Here is a 25,126-nt window from a genome sequence, read left to right on the forward strand (position 1 = left end):
CCTTCTGGGGCCCGTGGAGGCCCCGGTTTAACCATCTCCGGGGAACTCTGAGGTTCCCCTCCCCCACCTGGCAGGGCTGGGGCCACCGACCAACCCAAGGGTAGGACGGGGCTGCACTGACCCAGCTGAGCCCCCACAGGCCAGGAAAAGGGTGGGGCCTCCTGACATCACATCCTTCCATCGCCCACTGCGCAGTCTCTCGGGGAAGAAAGGAGGCAGCCGGCCAACTCTGGGCCTGGCAGCCAGGCGTCTGTCTGCCCACAAAGGCCTCCAGGCCCCGCCCAGCAGATGCCAGCAGCTCTCGGGAAGCGGAGAAGATCGTTACTGGAGCTAATTAACAGAAAGCAGAGATAATTAAGTGGAAAAACATGTGGCTGGCGCTGGAATTGTGCTATCTTTAGAAACTTGAGAAAGGAAGGTTTTATTTTGAGTCCTCAAGAGCCCGACAGAGATATGGGGTGGAGAGAAGGTGGGGAAGGAGAAGCCGGAGGAGTGAGCCTGTGACTGGGGCGGGCAGAGCGCGGTGCAGGGAGTGGGGGAAGGTCGCCACCGAGGGCATTTCTGCTCCGTGTAGCCTCAAGGCCCAGAGGCAAGAAGGCTATTTATCTGAGATCACGGGCAGCAAGTTAACTTACCCGAGATCAGATAGTTAGTGAGCTCATCCAAGGTTACAGACAGTTAACTTGTCTAAGGTCACACGGCTCAGAAGTGGTGGGACGGGTTTCTGAAGGGGCCGAAGGGGACCTGTTCCCGCCTCCACCAAACGCCCTCAGCTGATGGCAGCCAGGCCCAGCTCAGGGCCTCTTCCCGGGAGCCCACTCCACACAGCACCTGCTGAAGGACAGACCCCATAGAGGAGAGGGACCCAGAAGGGGCGCCCATGGGGGCCATGGCCCTTCCCCTGGGGAGCTTCGCTCCGGGAACTGGGCCTCAGGCTGTGCTGGGGGTGGCAGTGAAGTGAGTGAAGTAGAATTATCTCCTTTCCTCAGCTGAATGCAATTTTACACTGTAATTCCTTAAATTAAAACTCAAGTCGAGTTTATGAACTAGACCCTGTGAGGACTTCCTAGAGCAGCGGTTCTCAACCTGTGGGTCTCGACCCCTTTGGCAGTTGAAAGACCCTTTCACAGGGGTCGCCTAAGACCATCCTGCATATCGGATATTTACATTACGATTCATAACAGTAGCAACGTTACAGTTATGAAGTAGCAACGAAAATAATTTTATGGTTGGGTCACAACATGAGGAACTGTATTTAAAGGACCAGAAAAGCTGGGGCTGCCAAGAACTCTGGCCCTGGCTTACAGAGGTGCTCAGCTCCGGCTTCAGGGACATCCGCACAAGAGCCTGCCAAGGCCGGGTCTGCAGGGTCCAGTCCACACTGCAAAGCCGGGCCTTCCAGGCCCTCCACGCTCTGGCCCGGCCGGCCAGCCCGCTTCGCCACCTCCGGCTCCGGACGGGCCATTCATCCCCCTCCTGGCCTTGGCTGTGTGCTCCAGGGTGGCCCTGCTGTGGGACTCTTTCCATTAACACGCAGGGAAACCGAAGCCCAGGCAGGCAAACCTGACTTGCTGGAGTCAGACAGGAAGTCGGCCGCCTGCTCTGGGTGCCCAGGGGGCGGCGGCCTGGCTGCTCAGCCGGGGGTTCCCTCACGCTGGCAGGGTGGGCAGGGTGGAGGGAACGAAAGGAGAGGAAGCTGGGGCAGGGCAGCTGGGCCTGTAACTGGTTACCATTTGGTTCCCAGACCAGAGAGGAGCTGTGGGGAAGCGTGGAGTTGAGCAGCAAAGGGAAGGAATGCGGTGTGGGTGGGGGGTGGCCCCTCACTCTGCACCCTCCCTGGTTCTGAGGGCATGGGCTCCGCCTCCCATCCTCACCAGGCGGGGCGGGAGCTGCACCAACTGGAGCCGGCCCCTCCTCTCCCGCAGTGCGCCCTGTGGGAAGCGGCCTCTTTGCTTCCTTCCAGCAACAGGGAATTCCCTTCCAAGGCTTTTTAAAAAGCCACCATTATTTGAGGATAGTTCTAGAACGGTCTTTACTTCTTTGATCCCTCTGGTGTTGCCCAGGACTCAGCTCTTCTTACCCGCAAACCCCTCCACTTCCTTTCCTTGGGCTCCACCTTCCCCCGTTCCTTCAAAGGCTCTTTTCCTCCAAGGTCTCTTGGAGGTCGCAGGATCTGGGCTCAACCCTGGGCCCTCCTCTGCCACCTTCATACCCGACCGTGCCCAGCCCCATTGCCACCCTGCCGGCTCTAAGCACCACTCAGGACCTGCCAACTTCACGTGTCCCTGCGTGTCCCCTAGGCCTGCAGACCAAGCCTTGAGTACCACGATCATCCTTCCAGAACCTTCCCCCCTCCCTTCTCACACCCTACTGCTACATCTAGACCCAACTCCACCATCTCTGGGTCCTGCCGCCACGGCCCGACCTCACTGCGGAGTTTAGCCTTCTGTAATCGGCCTAAGGTGGGTGGGTGTGCAGTTACCAGGTTAACCGTAGGATAATGCAAAGCAGATCCTATCATGTCAGACTGAAAAGGCCTCCAATGTTACAAAATAAAGCTTGAATCACCAGGATTTGGGTCAGGGTCTTTTATAATCCTGGCTTCATTCTTTTGTTGTTAATCCTCACCTGAGGATATTTTTTATTGATTTTTAGAGAGAGTGGAAGGGAGGGGAGGAGGAGAGAAACATCGATGTGAGAGTCGCATCGATGGTTGCCTCCCTCACGTACCCTGGGATGGAACCTGCAATCCAGGTACGTGCCCTTGACAGAGAATTGAACCCGAGCCCCTCGGTCAGTGGGCTGACGCTCTAACCACCGAGCAACACCAGCCAGGGCCTCATTCTTTTGCAACCCTCCTCCTCCAATGCCCAACACCCCCTGCTCAGGCCCCACAACAGCACAGACCTGGGTATGACTTTGCCTCTTTCCGCCTCAGTGTGCTCAGCTGCCTCACAGGCTGGTGTGAAAGGCATAGAGCCTGGCATGCCAGAGGCTCAGAAAGGCTGGATGCGGTCCTTTCATGGCTCCCTACCTTTGTGGTGCTGTCCCAGCCTGGAATTCCCCAGCTCCCCGGCCCTGACCCCCAGATGCGGCTGGTTCTCAGGGGTGGGAGAAGGGTTGGTACTGAACTCACACAGCTGCGGCTGGGCTCAGGAAAACAGCACGGCTCCCCTCATATTTCCTGGAAATCAACCTGCATGCAGACTAGCATTTCATGCCCCTGGCTCTCGGTGCCTCAACCTCCTCCCTCCCTCCCCATCTTTCTAGCCCTCACCTCCAGGGCCCTGACTCCAACGCTCTTTTACCCCCATTGGAACCTACAGCCCCTTGCTCCGGTGGCCACCCTTCCCCTGCCCGCCTCTGAAGAGTCAGCAGAGGGGCTCTTGCACAAGCTCTCAGCACTCGCTCTTCTGCCCACCTGCTTCTTGGGGGGAGAAGCCTCCTTTCACCATTCCTCCCACCTTCTCTGCGACATCACTCTTTTCTTTCATTAAAATCATGCTGTTGCCCTGGCCGGTGTGGCTCAGTTGGTTAAGCGTCGTCCCAGGTTCCAAAAGGCCGCCGATTTAATTCCTGGTCAGGACACATGCCTGGGGTGAGGGCTGGATTCCCAGGAGTGGACATGGAGGAGGCAGCCCAGCGTGTTTCTCTCGCTCCCTTCCTCTCTAAACTCAATAAAAACATATTAGAAAATAAAGTCATGCCGATGCTATTCCCACCTCTAAAACCCTCTCCTCCCATTTCACCCCGCAGCTCCCTCTCCAGCTCTTCTGTCTCTAAAAGGTCACCGGTCCCTGGTGAGTTCCGTTCCTCTTCTCTCCTTTCCTGAGCCCACTACTCCACAAAGGTTCCCGCCCAGCCTGAACCAGGCCTCAGGGACTCTGGGTTGCTCAATCCCACAGTTCCGTTCCAGGTCTCACGCACTCGACCTCTCAGCAGCATTGGGCCCAGGTGATCACTCATCTTCAACCGTTTTTCACTTGGCTTCCAGGTGACCCATCTCTCTCTCCACTTAAATGCTGGAGGGCCCAGGGCTCATCCTTGCACCCCTTCAGACTGGACTGTCCTCATCCTCACTGTGATCCAGTCCCGTAACTGAAATACAGAAGGGCTCCCGACTGCACATGTCTAGCGGGACCCTCCCGGATTTGTGGATCCAACTGCCTGACCTGCCTGTCTACTTGGAGGTTAAACTTGCCCACTACTCTGCCCCCTATCCTTTTCCAGGTGTTCAGGACAAAATCTTGATGTTTTGAGGGTTCAAAATGAGTCCCCCCTCGATGTGCTTCTGTGGTATGCAGATTGTTTTGAGCTAAAGGCAACTACTTCTGCCCTAGTCAGTTTGGCTCAGTGGATAGAGCGCCATCCTGGGGACTGAAGGGTCCCAGGTTTGATTCCAGTCAGGGGCACATGCCCAGGTTGTGGGCTCTATCCCCAGTAGGGAGCGATCAATGGTTCTCTCTCATCATTGATGTTTCTATCTCTCTCCCTCTCCTTTCCTCTCTGAAATCAATAAAAGTGTATTTAAAAAAGATAAAGGCAATAACTTCTTTTGACCCATCTACAGGACAGCGCAAACTTGTGCAGACTAAACGTTGGCTCTTACCTCCTGCAATGACCTGTTGAAGCCCCCAAGGTGCATTACCTCATCCCTGGCTCAGGATGTCTTACACACCTCAGTCCCCCTCTCTATGCCGAACCTCTCCGGCACATGGGGCCTCTGACTCTCCTGTAGGCAGGGTTCCCACACATACGTATGTATTAAATGTGGTTTCATTCTCATGCTAATATGTCTCACCTCTATTTAATTACTAGACCAGCCAGAAGAACCTCGAGGGCAGAGGAAAGTTTGTTCCTCCCCCACAATGTCAACTTTGTCCTCTCTCTCTTTTCCGCACACTCACACCCACAGTATCAGCAATCTTGTCGGCTCTACTTTCAAAATATGTCCAGGGCCCCAGGGCCTTCCATTGACTGGCCTCACCCCCTGGATGTTTTGACCTGGATTTCTACTTGGCTTATACCAGTGGTTCTCAATCTTCCTAATGCCGTGACCCTTTAACACAGTTCCTCATGTTGTAGTGACCCCCAACCATAACATTATTTTCGTTGCTACTTCATAACTGTAATTTTGCTACTGTTATGAATCGTAATGTAAATATCTGATATGCAGGATGTATTTTCATTGTTACAAATTGAACACAATTAAAGCAGAGTGATTCATCACAAAGACAATATGTAATTATATATGTGTTTTCCGATGGTCTTAGGCGACCCCTGTGAAAGGGTCGTTCGACCGCCAAAGGGGTCGCGACCCACAGGTTGAGAACCACTGGCTTATATCCTCACTTCTTTTTAACTCTTATCTGTTGTCTTCTCAACACAGTCCTATCTCTGTGGTATTTGTCTCCATGGCACCAGTCACTATTGAATAGTACTGTCTCTCCTTATTTACCTGTCTCCCTCACTAAAATATAAGCACCACAAGGAGATTTTTGTATATTTTGTATTTCTATATCTTGCTTGACACAGAGCAGATACTCAATAAATTTCTGTTGTATAAATAAATGAACCCAAAGGATTGTGAGCCTTAAGGGTTAGATAGGTAGGACCAATGTTATAGATGCTGGCAGCCAGAGGGGGGCAGCAAAGAGCCACCCAGTGTAGATGAAAGATGAAGGGGGGGGGGGGGGCGCGCATGCTGAGTGACCTCCAGCAGGTTCCTTTCTCTCTCAGAGTCTCAGTTTCCTCCTTTAAGACAAGTTATGGGGATAGATCACTTGTGCTGGTATGGGAAGTCCTTGCAATTGACAGACCATGAGCATGATGTGGCTATTAGGCGTCCGTAGTGTGAGGAGTGCCTAAATGTCCACAGTTGGCGGACAGGATAGTTAACTATGATGCAGCTTAATGAGAGAATATTATAAAGAATTTTAAAGACCTGAGGCCAGCCCAGCTGGGTGTGGCTCAGTGGTTGACATCAACCTATGAACCAGGAGGTCAGGGGTCGATTCCCGGTGAGGGCATATGCCTGGGTTGCAGGCTGAATCCTCACTGGGGGTGTGCAGGAGGCAGCCAATCATTGATTTTCATCATTGATGTTCTTCTCTCCCTCTCCCTTCCTCTCTGAAATCAATAAAAAAATTTTTTTAAAATAAAAATAAAGATATGGGGCCCTAGCCAGTGTTAGAGCATCAGCCTGCGCACACAAGGGTTGCAGGTTTGATTCCCGGTCAAGGGCACATTCAGGAGGCAATCAATCGATGTCTCGATGTCTCTCTCTCCCTCTTCCCCTTCCTCCCTCTCTAAAAATCAACAGGGAAAATATCTTCCTGTGAGGATTAACAACAACAACAACAAAAAAGAAAAACAACAAAAAAGACATGGGAAAATACTTATGTTTTAAGTTTGTGTGTATGTAAATTTCAGAGAAAGAACAGGGAGATGTAAAATTAATAAGCTTGTGGAAAAATCTCGAAGAAACGTATCATCATAACAATGAACAGCCATGGCCAGTTAGATGTTTATATTTTCAGATTTTTTAGCATGGGTGTGTATTTGCTATTCCCTTTAGGTTTTGATGACCGGCTAGGACAGTGGTCGGCAAACTCATTAGTCAACAGAGCCAAATATCAACAGTACAATGATTGAAATTTCTTTTGAGAGCCAAATTTTTTAAACTTAAACTATATAGGTAGGTACATTGTTATTAACTTAACTAGGGTACTCCTAAAGCTCAGGAAGAGCCACACTCAAGGGGCCAAAGAGCCACATATGGCTTGCGAGCCGCAGTTTGTTGACCACTGGGCTAGGAGAATGTGCTGTGGCTATTACTACTCCTGTTACCTGGGCAGAGGCCCCCTCCGTCCTTAGTCCCTGCTTCTGCCCAACACGTCCCGGACAGCTTCCTGCTGTCCCAGGTTTTCACGGTCCCAGCCCGTCTGGGTTTCAGAGAGGTCACTGGGACTTGAGTACAGAGGGTGATGCCAGATTCACCCTGAGTCCCTTCCCCAGCAAACAACCCTGCTGTGCTCTGTGCATGTGCCTGCCAGGGGCCCAATGATCTGTGGCCCCTGGTGCACATCTGTTCCTGGGAGCTGGATGCCTGGGAGGACAGAGATGACCCATTTGTGTCCCTAGCCACCCACCCCTCTGGCCCCTGGCCCAGTCTCCCTCCTTTAATTCAGTGTTACTGCAGGCAGGTGGGCTACCACTGTTGTGTACCTCTCCAGGCCTCACTGGCTTGGGCTCCTGGGGTCAGGCCTGCGTTACCTCGGCTCCTTGAGGTTAGGCGAGAGCTCACTCTAGTATAAGTGGGGGGCCCGGCCCTACCATCCATCCCTCTGCCGTCCCAGCTCCTCCAGCCTGAATGCCCACTCCCCAGGGGTCCCATGAAGCCGCTGGCCCCCAGCTCCCCTGACTGGAGGCCTGAAAGCCCTCCCATGCTCAGTCCCAGCCTGTCTTTCTCTCTAGCCAGGTGCCTACCACCACGCAGCACGAGCGGGAAAGGCTACCAGACAGCAGTGGGGAAACGCAGGCCGAGGGCAGATGTGTGCCCAGTTGGGACAACGCTAATGGCCTTGTGGGGTCTTCTCTTTGGACTCAGAACAAAACTGGCCCAGGATGGGCCATACCCTCGCCCCACTCTGGGCCAGCCCACCGTTCCAGGCCACACTGTCCCAGCCCCAGATTTGATGACCAACTCATTTTCAAAGCACAGTTTTCTTCTTTACGATTCATCTTCTCAGAATGTTTCTGTTAGGAACGGCCTCTATGGGAGCCTTCAACAAATGACGTGGAAAATCTGAGAGCCATCCTTCAAGGGGTCCCTCCCTACCTAGGGAAGCTCCCCTCCTTCCCAAGGCTCACCCCCAGCACCCCATTTCCGCCCTCCCCAAACACGAGTCACGGCCAACCCTCTGCAGTGTGGTAGTGGCTGCAGAGGTGGGCTTCATAGAAGGTTCCAGGCCCTTGGGGTGTGGGCAGTGCTCAATGGGTAGGAACAAGGGGTGTCTCTCCAATCACCTGGTGGACAATTGTCCATGGATATCTTCTGGGTACCAGTGTTAGTGTTGACACATGACATTCAAGACTTGACGGGCCCCTGCTCCTCACTGCTTGGCACTATGAAATCCTCTGGAACTTGGACACAAGTCCAGGGAAAGGGGATCCTAAAGAGACTCAGGTTAAGTTTCTGCCACTATGTAACGGTGGGTTTTGGTAGAAATCTAGTTCAATTTTAGAAGAATAAAAGAGAAAGTTCATATCATACACGTCTGAATTAGCCGACCAAGGTTCACTCCGTATTTTTAGAAGATGACGAAAGAGAAAAGAAAGTCTCAAAGCCTCCACTGTGCCAGGGTAAGGACTGCCTCTTGGTCAGGACACACACACCCTCCAGCGGAAGGGGCTCCGTCCCTTACTGGTGGCCTGGCCACGTCCCCTGGGCACCTTTGAACCCTGCGCCAGCACCACACACTGTTCTGCTCACCTCCAAGGCCCAGGTCAATGTTACCCCCTCCAGGAAGCCTTCCAGAGGCTCTGGAATAATAGTCACTGCCACCCCCACTGGCTGAGCGCTTTCCCACAGCAGGTCCAGGGCTGAAGGCTTTACAAGTACTCATTTGAGTGTCAGGACAAAGCCCCCCGGGGCAGCAGGGTGAAACTGGCCTCCAGAGCTCACCCACCACTGCCCACCATCTGTCCAATTCAGATCACCTGGGGAAGCGGGTACGACTATCTCCATCTTACAGACGAGAAGTGCAGGCTCAGGATGTGAAGGAATGAGCCCAGTCACATGGCTAGTAAAGGGTGCAGGGATTTGAACTGGGTCCCTCTGAACACCAGCCTGTGCTTTCCCATGGCTGACATGCTGCCCAGCTATTCCTCCACGTGCCCAGGGCACCTGCTAACGTTCGCCTCCCCCCGAGACCCGAGGTCCTGCTCCAACATCACCCCAATGCTGGCCTGTATCAGGCTTCAGAGATTTCCTCATGGGAGATTTGGAACAGCCCTCTCTGGGGCAGGACCAGCGCTCAATGACCTACAGTGAGCCCTCGGTCTCCTGTGAGCCTGGACAGCTTCCCAGCCCAGCATGACAAGTGGCACGGGTAGGCTTGGAGCTGGCGTGCCAATGCCTGGAAAGGTGCTGGCAGTTCCATCCCTGAGGGCTGGGGCCAGGGCCACTTTTCCACCTCCTCTTCCAGGCAGCCTGCCATCTTCTCCCACACCAGGTGGGCGATCAAGTATTTCCAAGGCCTTTCTCTGTACACAGAGGAGGCAAAGGGAAGGCCAATGGGTAGGTGGGCAGGCAGACTGGCACAGAGACGGGGTTGATGGCTGAGATTCAAGAAGCTGCTCCAACAGCAAGATGAGCTGCAAGCTTTCCTACTTGGAGGGTAAGCTCCGGGCGGTGAAAGCGGTCACCCGCGGAAGGACCCAGGAGCGCTGTGGTCTGAGTGAAGGCTGCTGGCTGACCCTCTGCCCCAAGCATTTCTCTCTAAAGCCTGATATTCCACTGTGCGATGACTGCTCTGAATTACATACCACCTGCCTGTGACCACGGTCTCCTGGCAGAACGCAGGGAGCCGGCTCGGAGCCAAGCTCCCCTACTCCAGGTGGCCCATCCCAGGCCAGTCACTGACGTTCCCAACATCCGTGAGCAGGGAGCAGAAAAAGGTGCCAGTGCAAAGCGCTGACCTCACAGCCCAGCACACATCAGGCGTCTTGACTTTTCTTTGCTGCTTTCCAAACTCATTTAAAATGTACACGCTCCTTTCAGTCCTCCAAGGGGACCCTTTCTTCTGGGGAGGAGGGGCTGGGAGCAGAGGGGAGGCCGAGGGGTGCCTCACTACACTTCTAGTCTTCATCAGCAGAGGGAGGCTCGGCCATGCTTCTGGCTGCTGCTTACGGGGTCGGGCCCAGCACTGACACCACTGACACCAACTTGGGCTGAAACCCAAGTCAGGGCAGGCAGTGGCAGGAAGCTGACTCAGGGGCACCAGCACTGAAGCCAGGCGAGTGAACCACAGGCTGCCAACCATGTCCTGGAGCAAGGCAGGTCCACAGAGGGCCAGGCAGCCGGGAGGGGGAGGGGATGGGCTGGTGATGCCAGGGAAGGTGTGTTCTGGTTCCCAGGGCCAATGAGAAGAGAGCTGTGTGCCCAGCCGGTGTGGGTCAGTGGTTGAGTGTCGACCTATGAACCAGGAGGTCAGGGTTCAATTCCCGGTCAGGGCACATGCCTGGGTTGAGAGCTTGATCCCTAGTAGGGAGTGTACAGGAGGCAGCTGATCAATGATTCTCTCAGCATTGATGTTTCTATCTCTCTCCTTCTCCCTTCCTCTCTGAAATCAATAAAAATATATATATATATATTTTTAAAAAAGCTTAAAAAGAGAAGGGAGCTGTGCAAGTCCACAGGCCTATGTTCTCATGAGCATTTGAGCATTCATGTGCCTGCCCTGCCGTCCCCAGCCTGCTTCCAGGGGAACCATTCCCCCGTGGGCGTCTGAATCAGGGGGCCCCGGGTTCACCTCTCCAAGAGGATGGGCCTAAGGCCACCCGCTCGGCGCGTGAGGCGGCACATCGCTGAAACCCTGAGCTCTGCTTCCCCTGAGTCTGGCTCTCGCACCTAACTCATCGGCCCGAGGAGTCAACGTGATGCCTCCGTGTTCTTCGCTGAAACCCTAGAGCCTAGAACACAGCAGGCCCTAGGAGGGCCTTGGAAACGTGTGTAAGATGAGCCCACATGAGACGGGTCTGACACCCAATCATCTGGTCAGGGCCACCGCGGCTGCATTTTACTACTACTTCCACCATCTCCATCTCAGTAACATCATCTTGCCGTTTTCCCATCTCCGAGAGCTCAGGGACAGGGTGGGCCTCGGATCCCTGCTGCTTACCGACCAAACGCCTCCTTTCCCTCTCCTCTCCGAGTCCCGGCTTCTCCCGAGGCCCAACTGGAGCCTTCCTTTCCAGGAAACCTTCCCCAGTCACCCCCACCCCCGCTTCCCCTCCTGGGGGGTCCCTGCAGCCTGGCAGCGGCTGCCACATCACCACACCCTCAGGAAGTCTTGCCCCCTCCAGTTCGATGGCCTCCTGACCCTTCCCCAGAAGCCCGCCAGGCCAGGCCTGGGCGCAGGGAGTGAACAGCTCCCGGGAGCAGGGGCCAAGGCCACGCAGGTGGGAGCCAGGCACTGTGTCCAGGACCGTGAACCAGACTCCCGGGCGGCAGGCTCCCGGGCGGCAGGCTCCCTCTGACGTGGGCCTGCTGTGGTGGCTCACCCATTCCCAGCACAGCCTGGCAGCCTCCCCAGGGACACAGGCCGGCTGGTGTTCACACCCGCAGTGGCTTCTGGGGCGGGCACGGTGTGGGGCGAGATGGCAGGGCTCCCCCGTCTCTCCATACACAGGCCCTGGCCAGCCCGGAGTGCTCGCCGGGCGGCCATGTTGCCCCCACAGGGACAGCCTCTGCTCATTAAGCGTTTGGGAGGTGCAGGACACAGCCACGGGGGAGGTGGAGGGGCTGGATGCCTTGAAAGGGGTCAGGAGGGCATTTTACCATCTGAGGCTGGGTGGGCGCCCCTTACATCTTACTGCCAAGCCCTCCGAGGTTAGAAACCCACCTGCCACCAACCTCAGCTACTCACCAAAGGCACCCAGGGCCCTTCAACCAGAGGAGTGAGGGGCGCGGACCCAGCCCTTCCTCCGGAACCCTGGCTGGGCAAAGCTTAAAAGTGACAGGTGCCACCCACGACCTCTTCCTCTGCCTCAGGTTCCAGCTTGGCCTTCCTCCTGCCTCCTGGGATGGTGCCCAGGGGAGGTGGGAGAACAGAAGGGCAGGGGCCTGGCTCCTGCTTCAGGGCCCCACACCCTGTGTCCCACAGTTAGCTTGGCTCCAGCCTCTGGCCCCCAGCACCATGGCCGGCCCCCCATGCCAAGCAGCTCCCCCGCCAGCCGATGCCTCTTACCAGGCTTTGGGATGAGTCCTTGGAAAGGCCTGGAAGAGAAGCAGAGAGGGGAGTGTCAGGGGGAGGGGCTGGGAGCTCATTAGAAATGTTTGGGGCACATCCAAGACCTACTGCATCAGAATCTGCCACTTTAACAAGATGGGCAGTGATTCGTGCGCACGGGACACTGCGCAGAAGACGGTGACCGGGGTCTCCTGCGGGCTCTGCCCGGGATGGCTGTGACCTTGGGCAAACAAGCTGTCCCTTTTCCTCCCCTCTGAGGTGGGCCTGATGCCTCGCCCAGGGGCTAGGAGTGCAGTGGGCAGGTGCTGTGGGCAGGTAGAAGGTACCCATGAAGGCCGTGCCTGCTACAGCGGTTATGATGTGGTGGCTGGTCTCACTTCTGGGGGCCCTCTGCACCCCGGCTGGCCTGCAGCCCACCCCCCTGCCCCCAGTACCCAGGTTGACATTGGGACAACTGCACCGTCCTGCAGGGAGGGCAGGACGAACCGGAGGAAAGGCCAAGGGTCCCCTGTGCAAGCCCCCACCCACGCTACCATTGCCTCCTCACCCAGCCTCTTCCCCCAGTACCTGGTGACTGTGAACTTGATCTTGTCAGCCACCGCGAGGATTCTCTCCAGGTTTTGGGAACCAAAGGTGCAGGGCTTTCGGAACGGGATTCCCGGGGGCAGCCCCTCAATGATCACCGAGCCGGGGTTACTCTTGATGCGCTTGTAGGGGACCTGGACCGGGTACTTGATGCCCAAGGCTTCCCCTGTGGATGACGGACGGAGGAAGCGTCATTAGGAGCCAGAGGCACCGCTGGTGTGAGGACGGGAGGTGTGTGTGGGGGCTTCGTGCACGAGTGCGAAAGAAACCTGTCATTTAGTACCAGGGAAAGGCACCATCAGTGGGGGACTGGGAGTGAGGGGGTGTGTTGTGCAGGAGGCTTCGGGGGTCAGGTGTGTGAGTCTGTGCCTGGGCTGAGGAGCGGGAAGGGGACGTGTAGCTACGGCTGCTGGGGGAGAGGGCAGTGGCTAATATTTCTCAGCATCCGCCCCTGCGAATCTGAAGGCCCACCTAGAGGATGTACCTTGTGGGCACAGCTGCCCTTCCCACAATGCCTGACCCTCCATCAGCTCCAGGGCTCTGCCTCCCCCTGGTTCAGGACTGGCCTGGCCCGAGAGGGCAGATGGCATTTGGGGGCAAGGAGAGCAGCTTGAGGCCAGCCAGGGCGCAGCTCAGACCTCGGGGCCCTCTTCCCACATCTGAGCATTGGTCTCCTTCCTGTCAGCAGGCCTCTGTGCAGGGCTGTGGCATTCCCATCCCAGGAACGGTGCTTTGTCTGACAGCAGGCCTAGGGGCAGTCCTGGGCTGAGGAGGTGGAACTGCCCGGCTGGTCCTCCATGGTTCTTGCCCACGGGGACCACGGACCAGGTGCAGGCACCGCAGCCCTGGATGCTGCGAGGCTGACTTGAACGTTCATGGCTCTCCCAGCCTTAGATGGGGTCCAGCTGGAGACCCACGCGGGTGGTCTGAGCTCACGGCGGCCCTCCTGAGGGGCTGGCTGAGAGCACCATCCTCAGTGCCACAGGAGGCCCCATGCAGACACTAGAAAGAACAGCTGAACTGTCTGTGTGCAATAAACTAGCTCTTATCTCACGGACACTGAGAATGCCAGAACTTGCCTCATTTCCCTTTCTGCTCGGACGCCTAGGAAACTCAGAGCCTGATGTGTGTCCTGCCGCTAGCAAGTCTTCATGTCACCCCTGGATTTGGGCCACGGCTTCAGCCTGTTTCGTTTTATTCAATCGAGACGGAATTCACACACCATGAAATGTACCATTTTGAAGTGTACCATCCAGTGGTTTTTAATATACTCATGAGGTTGTGAAATTATCTCTACTATCTAATTCCAGAACATTTTCATCGCTCCAGAAAGAAGTCCCATGCCCATTAGCAGTCACTCCCCTTGGCCCCTCTCCCCAGGCCCTGGCAGCCACTAATCTACTTTCTATCTCTATGGATGTCCAGTCTACTTTTACTCCTTCGTCTTGATGTTGTTGCTCACTAGTTTATAGGCTATTACAAAGAGATCCTTTTTGAAATAAAAAAATTCAGACAGAGAGGAAAATTTATACCCATAACCCACGAGTGGGAACACTGCCATCCCCACTTCTCTCGCCTCCAAAACGGCTCTTGCCACAATGACCGATGGCCTCCATGTTGCAAACCCTGTAGACACTTGCCTCTTTTGGCAAAATCCAACACAGATGCCCGCTTCCTCCTTGAGGCCTTCTCCTGGGTGTCCATGACCCCGCACTTCCCTGGTCTCCCTCGTTCTGGCCACTCCCCCTCCTCCTGGACCTGACTTCTAAACACAGCCCTCTTGGCCTTCAATCTGGGTCCTCTTTTGCCCCTTTTGCACCCCTTGTCGTGTCTCCTCTATGCTCATGCCCTAATTTTTTTTTAAAGACACGTGTCCTTAAACACTCTTTTCTTTCTTCTTCTTTTTAAAAATATGCTTTTATTGATTTTAGAGAGGGGGAGGGAGAGAGAAACAATAACTGGCTGCATTCTGCACACCCGCTACTGGGGATGGAGACCGCAACCTAGGCATGTGCCCTGACTGGGAATCAAACCGGTGATCTCTCGGTGTATGGGACGATGCTCAACCCACTGAGCCACAGCAGCCAGGGCCCATGACCTAATTTCTGGTTCCAATCCAGATACCCTTCTGAACAGCAGACTTCCTCTCCACTCACTCCTCAAACTTAACGTCCCAAATGGAACCCATTACTTCCTCCCTAACTCCTCCCCTCAGCGATGGCACTGCCCCTTCTCCCTGACAGGTGGGTATCCACCTGTCTCTGGTGTGCCATGTGCTCTATCCACTCCCCCTCACCCATCATGGTGACAGATCCAGGTACCCAACGAGCATGTGGCGTTTCCCTGCCACAGAGACTGGGTAAGGAATGGACATAGGACTCAGTAGGGACCAATGGGAAACAAGAGGAGAGCTCAGGGAATTCTGGGAAAGAAACAACCTGGCTCTCTTGGGAAAGCCTATGGAAGAGCCAGCCCTCTCCTTCCTTCCAGGCTGTGCAGATGGGGTGTCTGAACCCGCTGCGGCCATTCTGAGATGCTGCTGACACTGTGGGAAGACACCAAGGGTATTCCTGGGCTGCTGGATCCAGCTGACCCTGAAGGCCATCCCTCTGCTGGACCTCCCATGTTATGAGTTTTGGCTGACTGTACTGTCCAAAGATAGCTGCACCGATTCCTCCCACCCCACATGCTCCTCTTACAGTGTAACCTCTACACTCCCCCACAGAGAACTGGGGATGGGGCTTCGTAACTGCCTCAACCTGTACAGGACAACAGAGGTGACGCTGCACCACCTCTGAGGCTGGGTCATAAAAGGCAACACAGCTTCCACCTGGCTCTCTCTCAGGATGGTGCCTCAGCAGCCCTGGCTGACAAGTAGGACTCTAGCTACCCTGGAGTCACTATGCTGGAAAGCCCCCGTGAAGGGATCTCATAGAAACTGAGAGATGCCGAGGGGCCCAGCTGTTCCAGCACCAGCAGGTTCCCCAGCCCGGGGAGCAGACACGTTAGCGGGAAGCTGTCCAGGTGATCCCAGTCCCGGCCACCTCTGACTGCAACCTTGGGAGAGACCCTGAGTGAGTTGACTCACTGACGCTAATGAGAGATAATAAATAGTCTTGTTGTTTAAGCCCCTTTATTGTTCAAGACAGTTTTAGTTTGTTTTTGTTACTTGAGCATCTTCACTGATTCCTCAAGCCAGGACTCAACTAGAGGCCTCCCCGCTCCCTGCCAGTTCAACACCAGGGATTCTCTCTCTGAGCACATCTTAGCTCCACCCACTTTCCTCCAGTACCAAGGCCAGGGCCCCGCCCAAGAGCATCACTCTGGCCTGGACTCCCACTCCACCTCTGAGCTACCACCCACCCCTCGCCCTCCTGCACCCATTCACTTTCTTCACAGAGACCAGGAAGATACTTCAAAAGCGCAAAGTGGCTCGTTCCTTCACTCTTCCCAACAAAATACAAAGCCGATACCATGATCAGCTCTGCTTCCTGGCCAGCTCCATGGGGTCTCTCCTCCCTCCACCTCCACCTCCACCTCCACCTCCACCTCCACCTCCCAGCACCCTCCCCTTCTGAGGACAAGCCTCAGGGCCTTTGCACACACCATTATCTCAGCTGGAATGTCCCTCCTTCACACTTTGCTTAACTCCTTAACTATCCTTCAGTTCTTTCTTCAAAGAGGCTCTCCTTGGCCCCCGACTTAAGGTAAGCACCCAAGCTATTCTCTCTGGAACAGCCTGCTCATTTCCTGTGAATTCCACCTTGCTATTGGGTTCTGTGTAGTTGCTGAATGTCTCTCTTTTCCCTGATCTATGGGGCCCGTGAGGGGAGGGACTGTGCGTTTCCTTCACTGCTGCATCTCCAGGGCCTGGTACACGGTAACTGCTCCAGCAATATTTATAAGCGGATGAATGGTTTTCCCAGAGGTGACCACGATGGGCCTGGGAAACGCCGGCCTCTTCCCACCCTGCCCGCTTCCCTCCACCCGGCGCCCGGGCTCACCGTATTTCTTATTGAACAGATCCTGGACTTGCTCCCTCAGCGTGTTGGCAATGTCGATCCGGGAGAGTCTGGCATCATAATTTTCTGCAAAGTGAAGAACAATTATGGATTGGGGCTGTTAAAAGGCACTTAGTGACTTTTAAGGAATATGATTTTCTAATTATGGGCCCTCCTTCTCTGGCAATTACCAGATCCTTGGAGCGGGCCCCTCGGGTCCTTCAGAGCTAACATCTCAACAGAGATGCGTGTTTTTCCGGAAGGACGCACACTGTTACAACAACAGCAATGAGTCGGAAATTGAGTTAATTGTTGACATTTGAAAACCACCACAGTGATAAACAAGCCTGGAGGGGGAGACACCATGAAGAGGCCTGGTTCCTGCACCACCTGCGCCACGGTGGGCTCAGAGCAGGGACACGCGAGCTCAGGTGACTGGGCGGCCCCCCGAGGGACAGGGAGCCGGCCCAGCAGCTCTCAGTGGTCACTCACTCACCCCAAGGGTGTGTGTTAAGGGGCCTGTATGCCAGCATGTGCCAGGGGGACCCCTGATGGGCCTCATGAGAAGGGAAAGTGAGGGAGTGGATCTGGACCCCAGCCCACTAGGAGGACTGGGTAGGAGGAGCCTTGGGGTGCGGTGAGAGACTCCACTCCCCTCATCACAAAGTTCCTGCTGCCGGGGAAGGAGTGAGAGACGGCAGTGAGCAGCCACCCCTCTGGGGTCTGGGTCCTATCTCTAGGGCTCCCCCACCTCCGGGGCTGGCCCTCCTGCCACTGGTCTCGCTGACCCGTTTTCTCCTCAGAGCCACAGCGACCACCTAGGGCCCACCTAGGAAATGCCCACTCACTCACAGCCACCTCTAGGGCTCCCCAATAGGCACTTCGACGGTGGTTCCCTGTCCCCCCACTGACGCTACACTTGATCTCAACTGAAAAGCTGAGAAGTGACACTGCACCCCCACAGATGGGAGGGGCAGAGCCTCCCCCTCAGAGCCTGGCCGGTCGGTTTCTGTTTCTCAGGTATAGTCCACTCTTCATGCTTCCTCTCCCTCCACACTCACCTCCTCCCATCCCTTCTTGGCTCAGCCACAGCTCCCCTTCTCTAGAGAGAGGAGCCCTCCTTGCCCTTGCGACACCCCCTCCTCTGACTTCCAAGCATAAGAGCAAGGCTGACTGCCTAATATAGAGTGGGCAGGGCAGCTGACTTCCCAGGTGGATAGTGGGCGGCTCCTGCACCCTGTGGACGCCCCCCCGCCCACACACCCCAAAACCCCCGTGGAGTCTCTCACTCAAAGCTGGCAGGCTACAGCCCATCCCCACTGCCAGCCCACCTTACCCAGGCCCCCAGGCCCTGAGGTTGTATCAGCCCCACCCCTAGAGTGGGCCTCCACACCCAAGCCAGGTCAAGGTCATGGTGCTGGGACAGTGGACCCCATTCCTGAGCTGCAACCTTACCTTGAAAGCCCTGTCTCTTCAGGTTCCTGTCCACAAAAAGGTTCCCTGAATCCCTCTCTGGGGGCGAGGGGGGGGAGGGGAGGGGAGAAGCCAGGGTGAGCAGGCAGCTAGCTCCTGAGACCCAGGGATAAAGATGGAGCAAACCCGATGGGGAGGGCAGTTGGGGAATGTCAGGGGAGGACAGAGGAAGCAGGAGGGGTGGTGGCAGAAGCCTGGGACCCCTCCCACGCCCAGCCCGCACCTTAGCCCATGACCCTGTGCAGGGTACCTTGGCTGTCCGTGATGGGCTCTTTGACTCCTTCGGTGAGCAGCTCAGGCCTGGAAAATACAAGTGGGGCTATCACCAAGGTCCCTCCAAGCCTCCTTCATCCTGCACAGACCGCCCCTCTGAGCCTCAGTCTACACATCTGTGCAATGGGCTCTTCTGCCTTTGGACAGTCCAGGTCTGGGGTCCCTGCCCTTCTTGCAGTTGTCCTGCTGATCCATGTGTGAGATCTGGGCCGGGTGTGTGTGTGCGCGTGTGCATGTGCGAGTGCGTCTGCGCCGGGCTCTGAGGATTCAGGCGGGAGTGAGACCAGCCTGGTCCTAACCTGGTGGGGCCCCCTTCCTCTCAGTTCCAGGACGCTGCCTGACTGCTGCTATCCAGGGTCAGAGCACAGGGTCTGGGGAGTCCCCAGAGAACCGGCTGTAAGTGTAGGAGCCACCGGGGATGACTATGGGGCAAGTTCTCGGAGGCATAAGGAAGGCCCGAGTTTCTGGCTGAAACCCGAGAGCTGCCATTTCACTTTGGAGTCAGGGGCCTCGGGGACCAGGCCGTTTTCCACTGATGTCTGCATCTACACAGACTCCACAAAGCCCTTCCCAGACATGAGGTAGGGAAGCAGGCACTGCTTCCATCATCCCATTCTCAGGGCCAAGAGACTGAGGCATCGGGAAGGTTAGTAACATGCCCAAGACCCCACAGCTCCGGGGCAGAGTGCAAATAAAGTGCCCCTCTCCCCCCCACTGCAGCCTCTCCAGCTGAGGGACACCCCCTCCCCACACAGACCTCTGTTTTCTCATATGAAATGAGAGAGTAACCCTGTCCTGGCTCAGACAGAGGGGAGTAGGCCTTACAAATCCAAGTCTGGGAGACAACGCCGGACTGTGGAAGTTACTTTGGCCTGGGCGTCGGGGGTCCTGCTCCTGACCCCCCTAGGTGACTGTGGGGACAGCATTCTACCTTCTGAGCCCCAGTCTCCCCATGAGGAGAAGGGAAGAGGTGGTGGTGGGGGATGTGAATACAGTCTGAGGCCTTTCCCAGCTCCCGAGACTGTGGGCCAAGGCAGGCTGTGCCTCCTCCCTTCCGGGCCCCAGGAGCCCAGCCCTGTGCCAGGGACTGAGCTAATGCCGACGCCTGCTGCCAGGACAGGCATCAAGTCCTCATCCGCTGGCCGCCTGACCTGGGGGCAGAGTGCCCTGAGAGTCTGGCCTCGCTCCCAGGCAGGGTCTCTGTGTCGCTGCTCGGCCGCCTCTGTGACGGAGAGCTCATCACCTTTGTGGGCGGCCTCCCCACAGACCCCTCCTCACACTAGACCCTGGTCTGCATCCCTTCCTTCCCTTCGGGAGGTTTGAAGTGGCTGTCTGTTACCTGTCCCACTCCTCTAGGCCCTCAGCTCTCCTCTGGCCGGCCGGCCTCCCCAGCACCCTCAGGCTGCCACAGACCCCAGACCCCCACCACCCGGGCAGGCCCGCGCTAGCTGGACCAGGCTGCACTGAAAATGGGGCATTGAGAGTCAGTGCTGTGTGAGAGTTAGTCTGGTCCTTGTCCCAAGTTCCCGGGAGAGAACCTCTAAATCTTTGGAATTTCTGGAATGACAGGAGTGTCTGTTATTCATGGTGAGCCTCTGGGATCACACCTATGTTTATGCTAATAAGCTGACTCAGGATTCAGGAAGAGCAAGCATGTGATTAAAGGGCTGGGGCTACCAGCCACCTGACATCAGCTCAACCTCCTGACTTCTCATGGGGGTGGGGGAGGCTGGAGACAACCAAGCCTACATAATGCCTCCCAGTACACACTGTGGGCACTGAAGCTCGGGGCAGAGGCCTGGTTAATAAATCGATGTGCTGAGAGCGTGCCATGCCCTGATTTCATGGTAGAGGGTGTGGAGGAAGCTCTGTGCCCAGTGCCCTCCCAGACCTCACCCTTTGTGTCTCTTCAATGGGCTGGTCCTGACTTGTATCCTCTATTTAAAACTGCGATCATACTACAGCCTCCCCTGAATTCTGTGAGTTGTTCTAGCTAATTATTGAACCTGGGGGAGTCATGGGAAGCCAGTTACTCAGAAGTGTAGGTGGCCCAGGGCCCCTTGGACTTGTGGCTGGTGTCTGAAGTGGGGATGCTCTTGTCTTGCTGGGGTCTGTGCCCTGACCCTGTGATACCTGCTAACTCGGTGGTCAGCATCAGAACTGCACCCTGGACCGCAGCACTACATTCAGACAGAACCTCCCCCCACCGCTTCCCTGGGCCTCAGTCTCCCACCGAGAGACTCCACCCATAGCTTTACATTTCTAAAGGGTTTGTAAACTTTGGAGAATTTGATAAAAGCAAGGGACTGTTTCTCCAGAAAAATGCACAGAAGAATACAAAAATTTGCATACAAGTTCAAGGATCTGGGTTAATAATGTTTTTTGACAAAAGGTTTAGAAAGTTTAATTTGATTTTTGTGCCAACTCTAATTACTAGGTAGTGGTTGCGTGGAGTATTGCTTAGAAGGCTGTGGAGGTCAGGTTCAGGAAGTGTCAGAAAGTGTCAATCAATTAGTGATGTCTCCTGCAGGTGATAATTTCTCATTTATATAAACATATCTATATTATAAAAGTCCTGTGGCCCTAACCCCGTAATGACCAAAGACTGGCGTGGGTGGGCGGGGCTGTGAGCACAGCAAGGCACATGGGTGGGCGGGGCCATGCGATTTCACACGCTGGGCTTCTAGTATGTATATGTATGTATGTATGTGTACACACACACACACACACACACACACACACACATATGGGCTGAATTGTGTCTCCCCAAACTTCATATGTTGAAGTCCTAACTCTCAGTACTTCAGAATGTGACTATTGGAAAACTGTTTTTAAAGAGGTGATTAAATTTAAATGAGGACATTCTGACCGGTGCCCTTGAAAGGAGAGGAGATTAGATCTTGCAGAGAGAGGTACCAGGGACGCGTGTGTACAGAGAAAAGACCACCTGAAGACCCAGCGAGGAGGTGGCCATCTATCTGCGAGCCAAGGAGAGAGGCCTCAGGACAAACTAACCCTGCCAACACCTTGATCTTGAACTTCTAGTCTCCAGAATTGAGAGAAATAAATTGATGTTGTTTAAGCCACCTAGACTGTAATACTTTATTATGGCAGCCCCAGCAAACTAATATTCATATATTCAAACTAATATTCATATATACATACATAAGTATGTGCGCATATATGTATATCTATTAAGATGTATTTCACATAACATAAAATTCACTTTTAAAGCGTGCCAGTGGTTTTTACTATATTCACAAAGTTATTTATGTAGCCACACTTCTATCTAATTCTAGAATCTCACCTCCCAAATGTATCCTTTTTATAAGTAAGATTAATGAGAAGTGGCTATTTTTCACTTAATTGTCCCAATAGTATTTGTGCTAATTTTTAAAATGAGGAATGCTATAATAAAGATACTTGAGTGCTCAATCTCTCTCCTCCAATCATCTCTTAAAACTATCCCAGTCTTTCATCCCCTCACCCCACCTGTTGCACTGGATGAGGTTAATCACTCTCCCCCTGGAATCACTTTCTTCACTTGCCTTTCAGGAAACTGGAATTAAAGTCACTTTTAAAAACTGCTACATTTTTGCCCTGGCCAGGTGGCTCAGTCACTTAGAGCCTCATCCTGTACGCCAAAAGGTTGCGTGTTCGATTCCTAGGGCACATACCTAGGTTGCAGATTTGATCCCTGGTTGGGGCGGTTGCAGGAGGCACTCTCTCTCTCTGTCTCTCTCACATGGATGTTTCTCTCTCTTCCCCCTTTTCTCTCTCTCTAAAAATCAATAAAATACATACCCTCAGGTGAGGATTAAAAATAAATAAATAAAATAAAATGGCTATATTGTTAAAGAAATGGACTCCTCATACAGGTAACCCCATAGATACATCTCAGAAGCTAAGTGAAGGAAGCCGACGCCAAAGGCTGCACACTCTCACTCCATTTACATGACATTCTCGAAAAGGCAAAATGATAGTGGAACGCTGACCAGTGGCTGCCAGGGGGTCAGGGCTGCCAACAAAGGGGGCGCAGAAAGTTTTTGGAAACTGCTTTGTACCTTGATTGTGGTAGTGGTTTATGAGACTTAGTTTGTCTAAGGTCAAAGAGTTGTACATTTAAAAAAGGCGAATGTTACTGAATGTAAATTAAACCTCAATCAGCCTGACATTTAAAAAAACCCCACCAAACCCACATTGACTGAGTTCTTAGAGTGCCAGGTTCTTTGCTAAGCTTTGACCTCTACTGCTATCCCCTGAAGTGGCACAGTGCACCCCATGTAACACCCCAAGGACCCCGCTGAAGGTCACTGGGAGTAACGACTAAGACCCAGGAGACCACCTCTCACTGCCACAGAGCCGCCAGCCTCACGCATTTCTCAATATAAAATAGCATTAAACAATGCTCAGGTGCCCTGGTTGGGTAGCTTGGTTGGTTAGAGTATCGTCCCAATATGCCAAGATTGTGGGTTCTATCCCTGGGTCAGGGCACATACAAGAACCAACCAATGAATGCATAGATAAGTGGAACAACAAAGAAATGTTTCTCTCTCTCTCTGTGTCTCCCACTCTCTCTTTCCCTTCCTTCCTCTCTCTCTCTAAAATCCATAAATTAGAAAACCAAACTGCTTAGGAGCACAGGGGAGAGACTGCTTCTGCAGGTGAACAGCAAGAAAAGTCGGTTCACATGGATTTGCTGTTGATTTGGTTCCTACCTTTGAGCCGCCCAAGGGCTTCAGTTCTGGGTTTAAGGCGATGAATGTGGCAAGCTGTCTCCAGGTGCACGTAGCCTCCCAAATGCTGATAGCTCCAACTTTCTGTCCCCACCCTGACCTCTCCACTGAGCATCAGGACTGTCAGTCCCGTTATCCACCTGCTGTATGTCCCTCCCTGAAAGGCCCAATGAATCTCAAATCTAACACATGTCAGACCCAGCTCTTTATTTTTTTAATTTACAATATATTTTCATAGATTTCAGAGAGGAAGGGAGAAGGAGAGAGAGATAAAAACATCAATGATGAGAAAGAATCATTGATTGACTGCCTCCTACACGCCCCACACTGGGGACTGAGCCTGCAACCCAGGCATGTGCCCTGACCGGGAATCGAACCGTGACCTCCTGGTTCATAGGTCGCTCAATCACTGAACCACACCAGCCGGGCCAGACCCAGCTCCTGACTATGGCCTCCACCCACATCATCTCCATCTCAGAAAATGGCATCAGGGCCAGCCCGGGTGCTCAGCCTGCAACCTTTGAGTCAGTCAGGACTCTATTCCTCTCACACACCACACCTAATATATCAGCGAATTCTTCAAAATACTCCCCGACTCTGACAACTTTCAGTACTCCTGCCCCACCTGTACCCAGTTCAAGCTGCTGCCCTGTCCCCTAGCCAGAGTGAGGCCTCCTCGCTGGTCCCTGCTTCTGCCCCTGCCCATCCCCCCAGAGTCCCCTCTGCCTCACAGCTGGAAAATAAAAATAGGCCCAAACATGTCACTCTCCTCAAAACCTCCCAGTGAGTTCTCACTAAGTGTGAAATAAAATCCGAACTCTTTAAGCCAGCCCAAGACCTTGTGTAATAATTATATTGTCATTTTATTCAGTGAGATGGGCCAACTCAAGGGCAGGACTTGGTGGCATTTGCTGCCATAGCATAGCCGGGCACAGGGTTGGCTCTCAAGCTGTATTTGTTGAAGGAAGGAACCAGGTATCCTCTATGTTCGCCTCCTGAAGCTCCACCTTCCCTGCCTCTCCTGATGCAAACCAGGTCCCATGGGAGAGCTCCCCTTCCCATCACCAGCTGCCACTCTAGGTGTGAAGACCACGACCACCTCGAGCTTCCCAACTCCTCTAAGGGGAATACACCCTTCAGAGTGGGTGCAGGGTAGCGAGGGTCAATGGGGGGGAGAAAGGGGACATCTATAAGACTTTCAACAATAAAGATTTAAAAAAAAGTCTTCTCTTACTTGCCACTTTCAACCGAACCAAACCTAAATTTACAAGACATAACAGTAACACGGAGAAGCAACAAACACAGAACAGGTCCTCCCCAAAGTCCTCCCCCTCCTTTCAAAAATTAATAGCTCCTCCACCTCCTCCGGAGGGACTTTATGCCACACAGCTCCCCTGGGCTCTCGCTGACAACACTGAAATGCCCGAGGAAACAAGAAGGACCTGGAAATGCCGCAGCCATCTCTTCCAATCCTCGCATAATGGACGCTGCCCTCAGCAGTGCCCTGATGCCCCGACCCAGGTCACCATCACCCCTTCCCACAGGATGCTCAGAATGGTCCAGGAGAGCCAGCTGGCGGGCACATTCCCATTCCACGTGCTGGCAAACTGGAGACGGAGAGACTGGCAGGCCTGGGCTGGGCCTGGATAACCTTGTGCCTGCCCAACTGGGCCCAAACCCCAGTGAACACCCCACTCTTTATTTTTATTTATTTATTTTTAAAATATATTTCTTTATTGATTTCAGAGAGGAAGGGAGAAGGAGAGAGAGACAGAAACATCAATGATGAGAGAGAATCATTGATTGGCTGCCTCCTGCACACCCCCCACTGGGGATCAAGCCCGCAACCCAGGCATGTGCCCTTGGCTGGAATCGAACCTGGGACCCTTCAATCCACAGGGTGACGCTCTATCCACTGAGCCAAGCCGGCCAGGGCTGAACACCCCACTCTTTAAAACAAAACAAAATAAAGCGAAAGTCTAAAGAGGGAGATGGCAATTGGATGCTGCTCCTGGATGCTGGGCAAGCTCAGAGGGCCCGCAGACCTGGCCAGGCCTTACCTCCTTTTTTTTTTTTTTTTTAA

The 25,126-nt window shown here is 54.1% G+C and overlaps 1 protein-coding gene across 1 annotated transcript in view; it reads right to left on the bottom strand.

The window, feature by feature from the left end:
- GTF2IRD1 (GTF2I repeat domain containing 1) overlaps nucleotides 1-25,126 on the bottom strand; it is a 79,056-nt gene that overhangs the window by 21,255 nt on the left and 32,675 nt on the right. Inside the window, 4 exon segments of the mRNA XM_023753460.1 lie at nucleotides 11,973-12,001; nucleotides 12,543-12,726; nucleotides 16,565-16,648; nucleotides 18,285-18,334. Coding sequence (XP_023609228.1) covers nucleotides 11,973-12,001; nucleotides 12,543-12,726; nucleotides 16,565-16,648; nucleotides 18,285-18,334 — 347 coding nt within the window.

Source organism: Myotis lucifugus, unplaced genomic scaffold (assembly GCF_000147115.1).
Source record: "Myotis lucifugus unplaced genomic scaffold, Myoluc2.0 scaffold_45, whole genome shotgun sequence".
Taxonomy (NCBI): Eukaryota; Metazoa; Chordata; class Mammalia; order Chiroptera; family Vespertilionidae; genus Myotis; species Myotis lucifugus.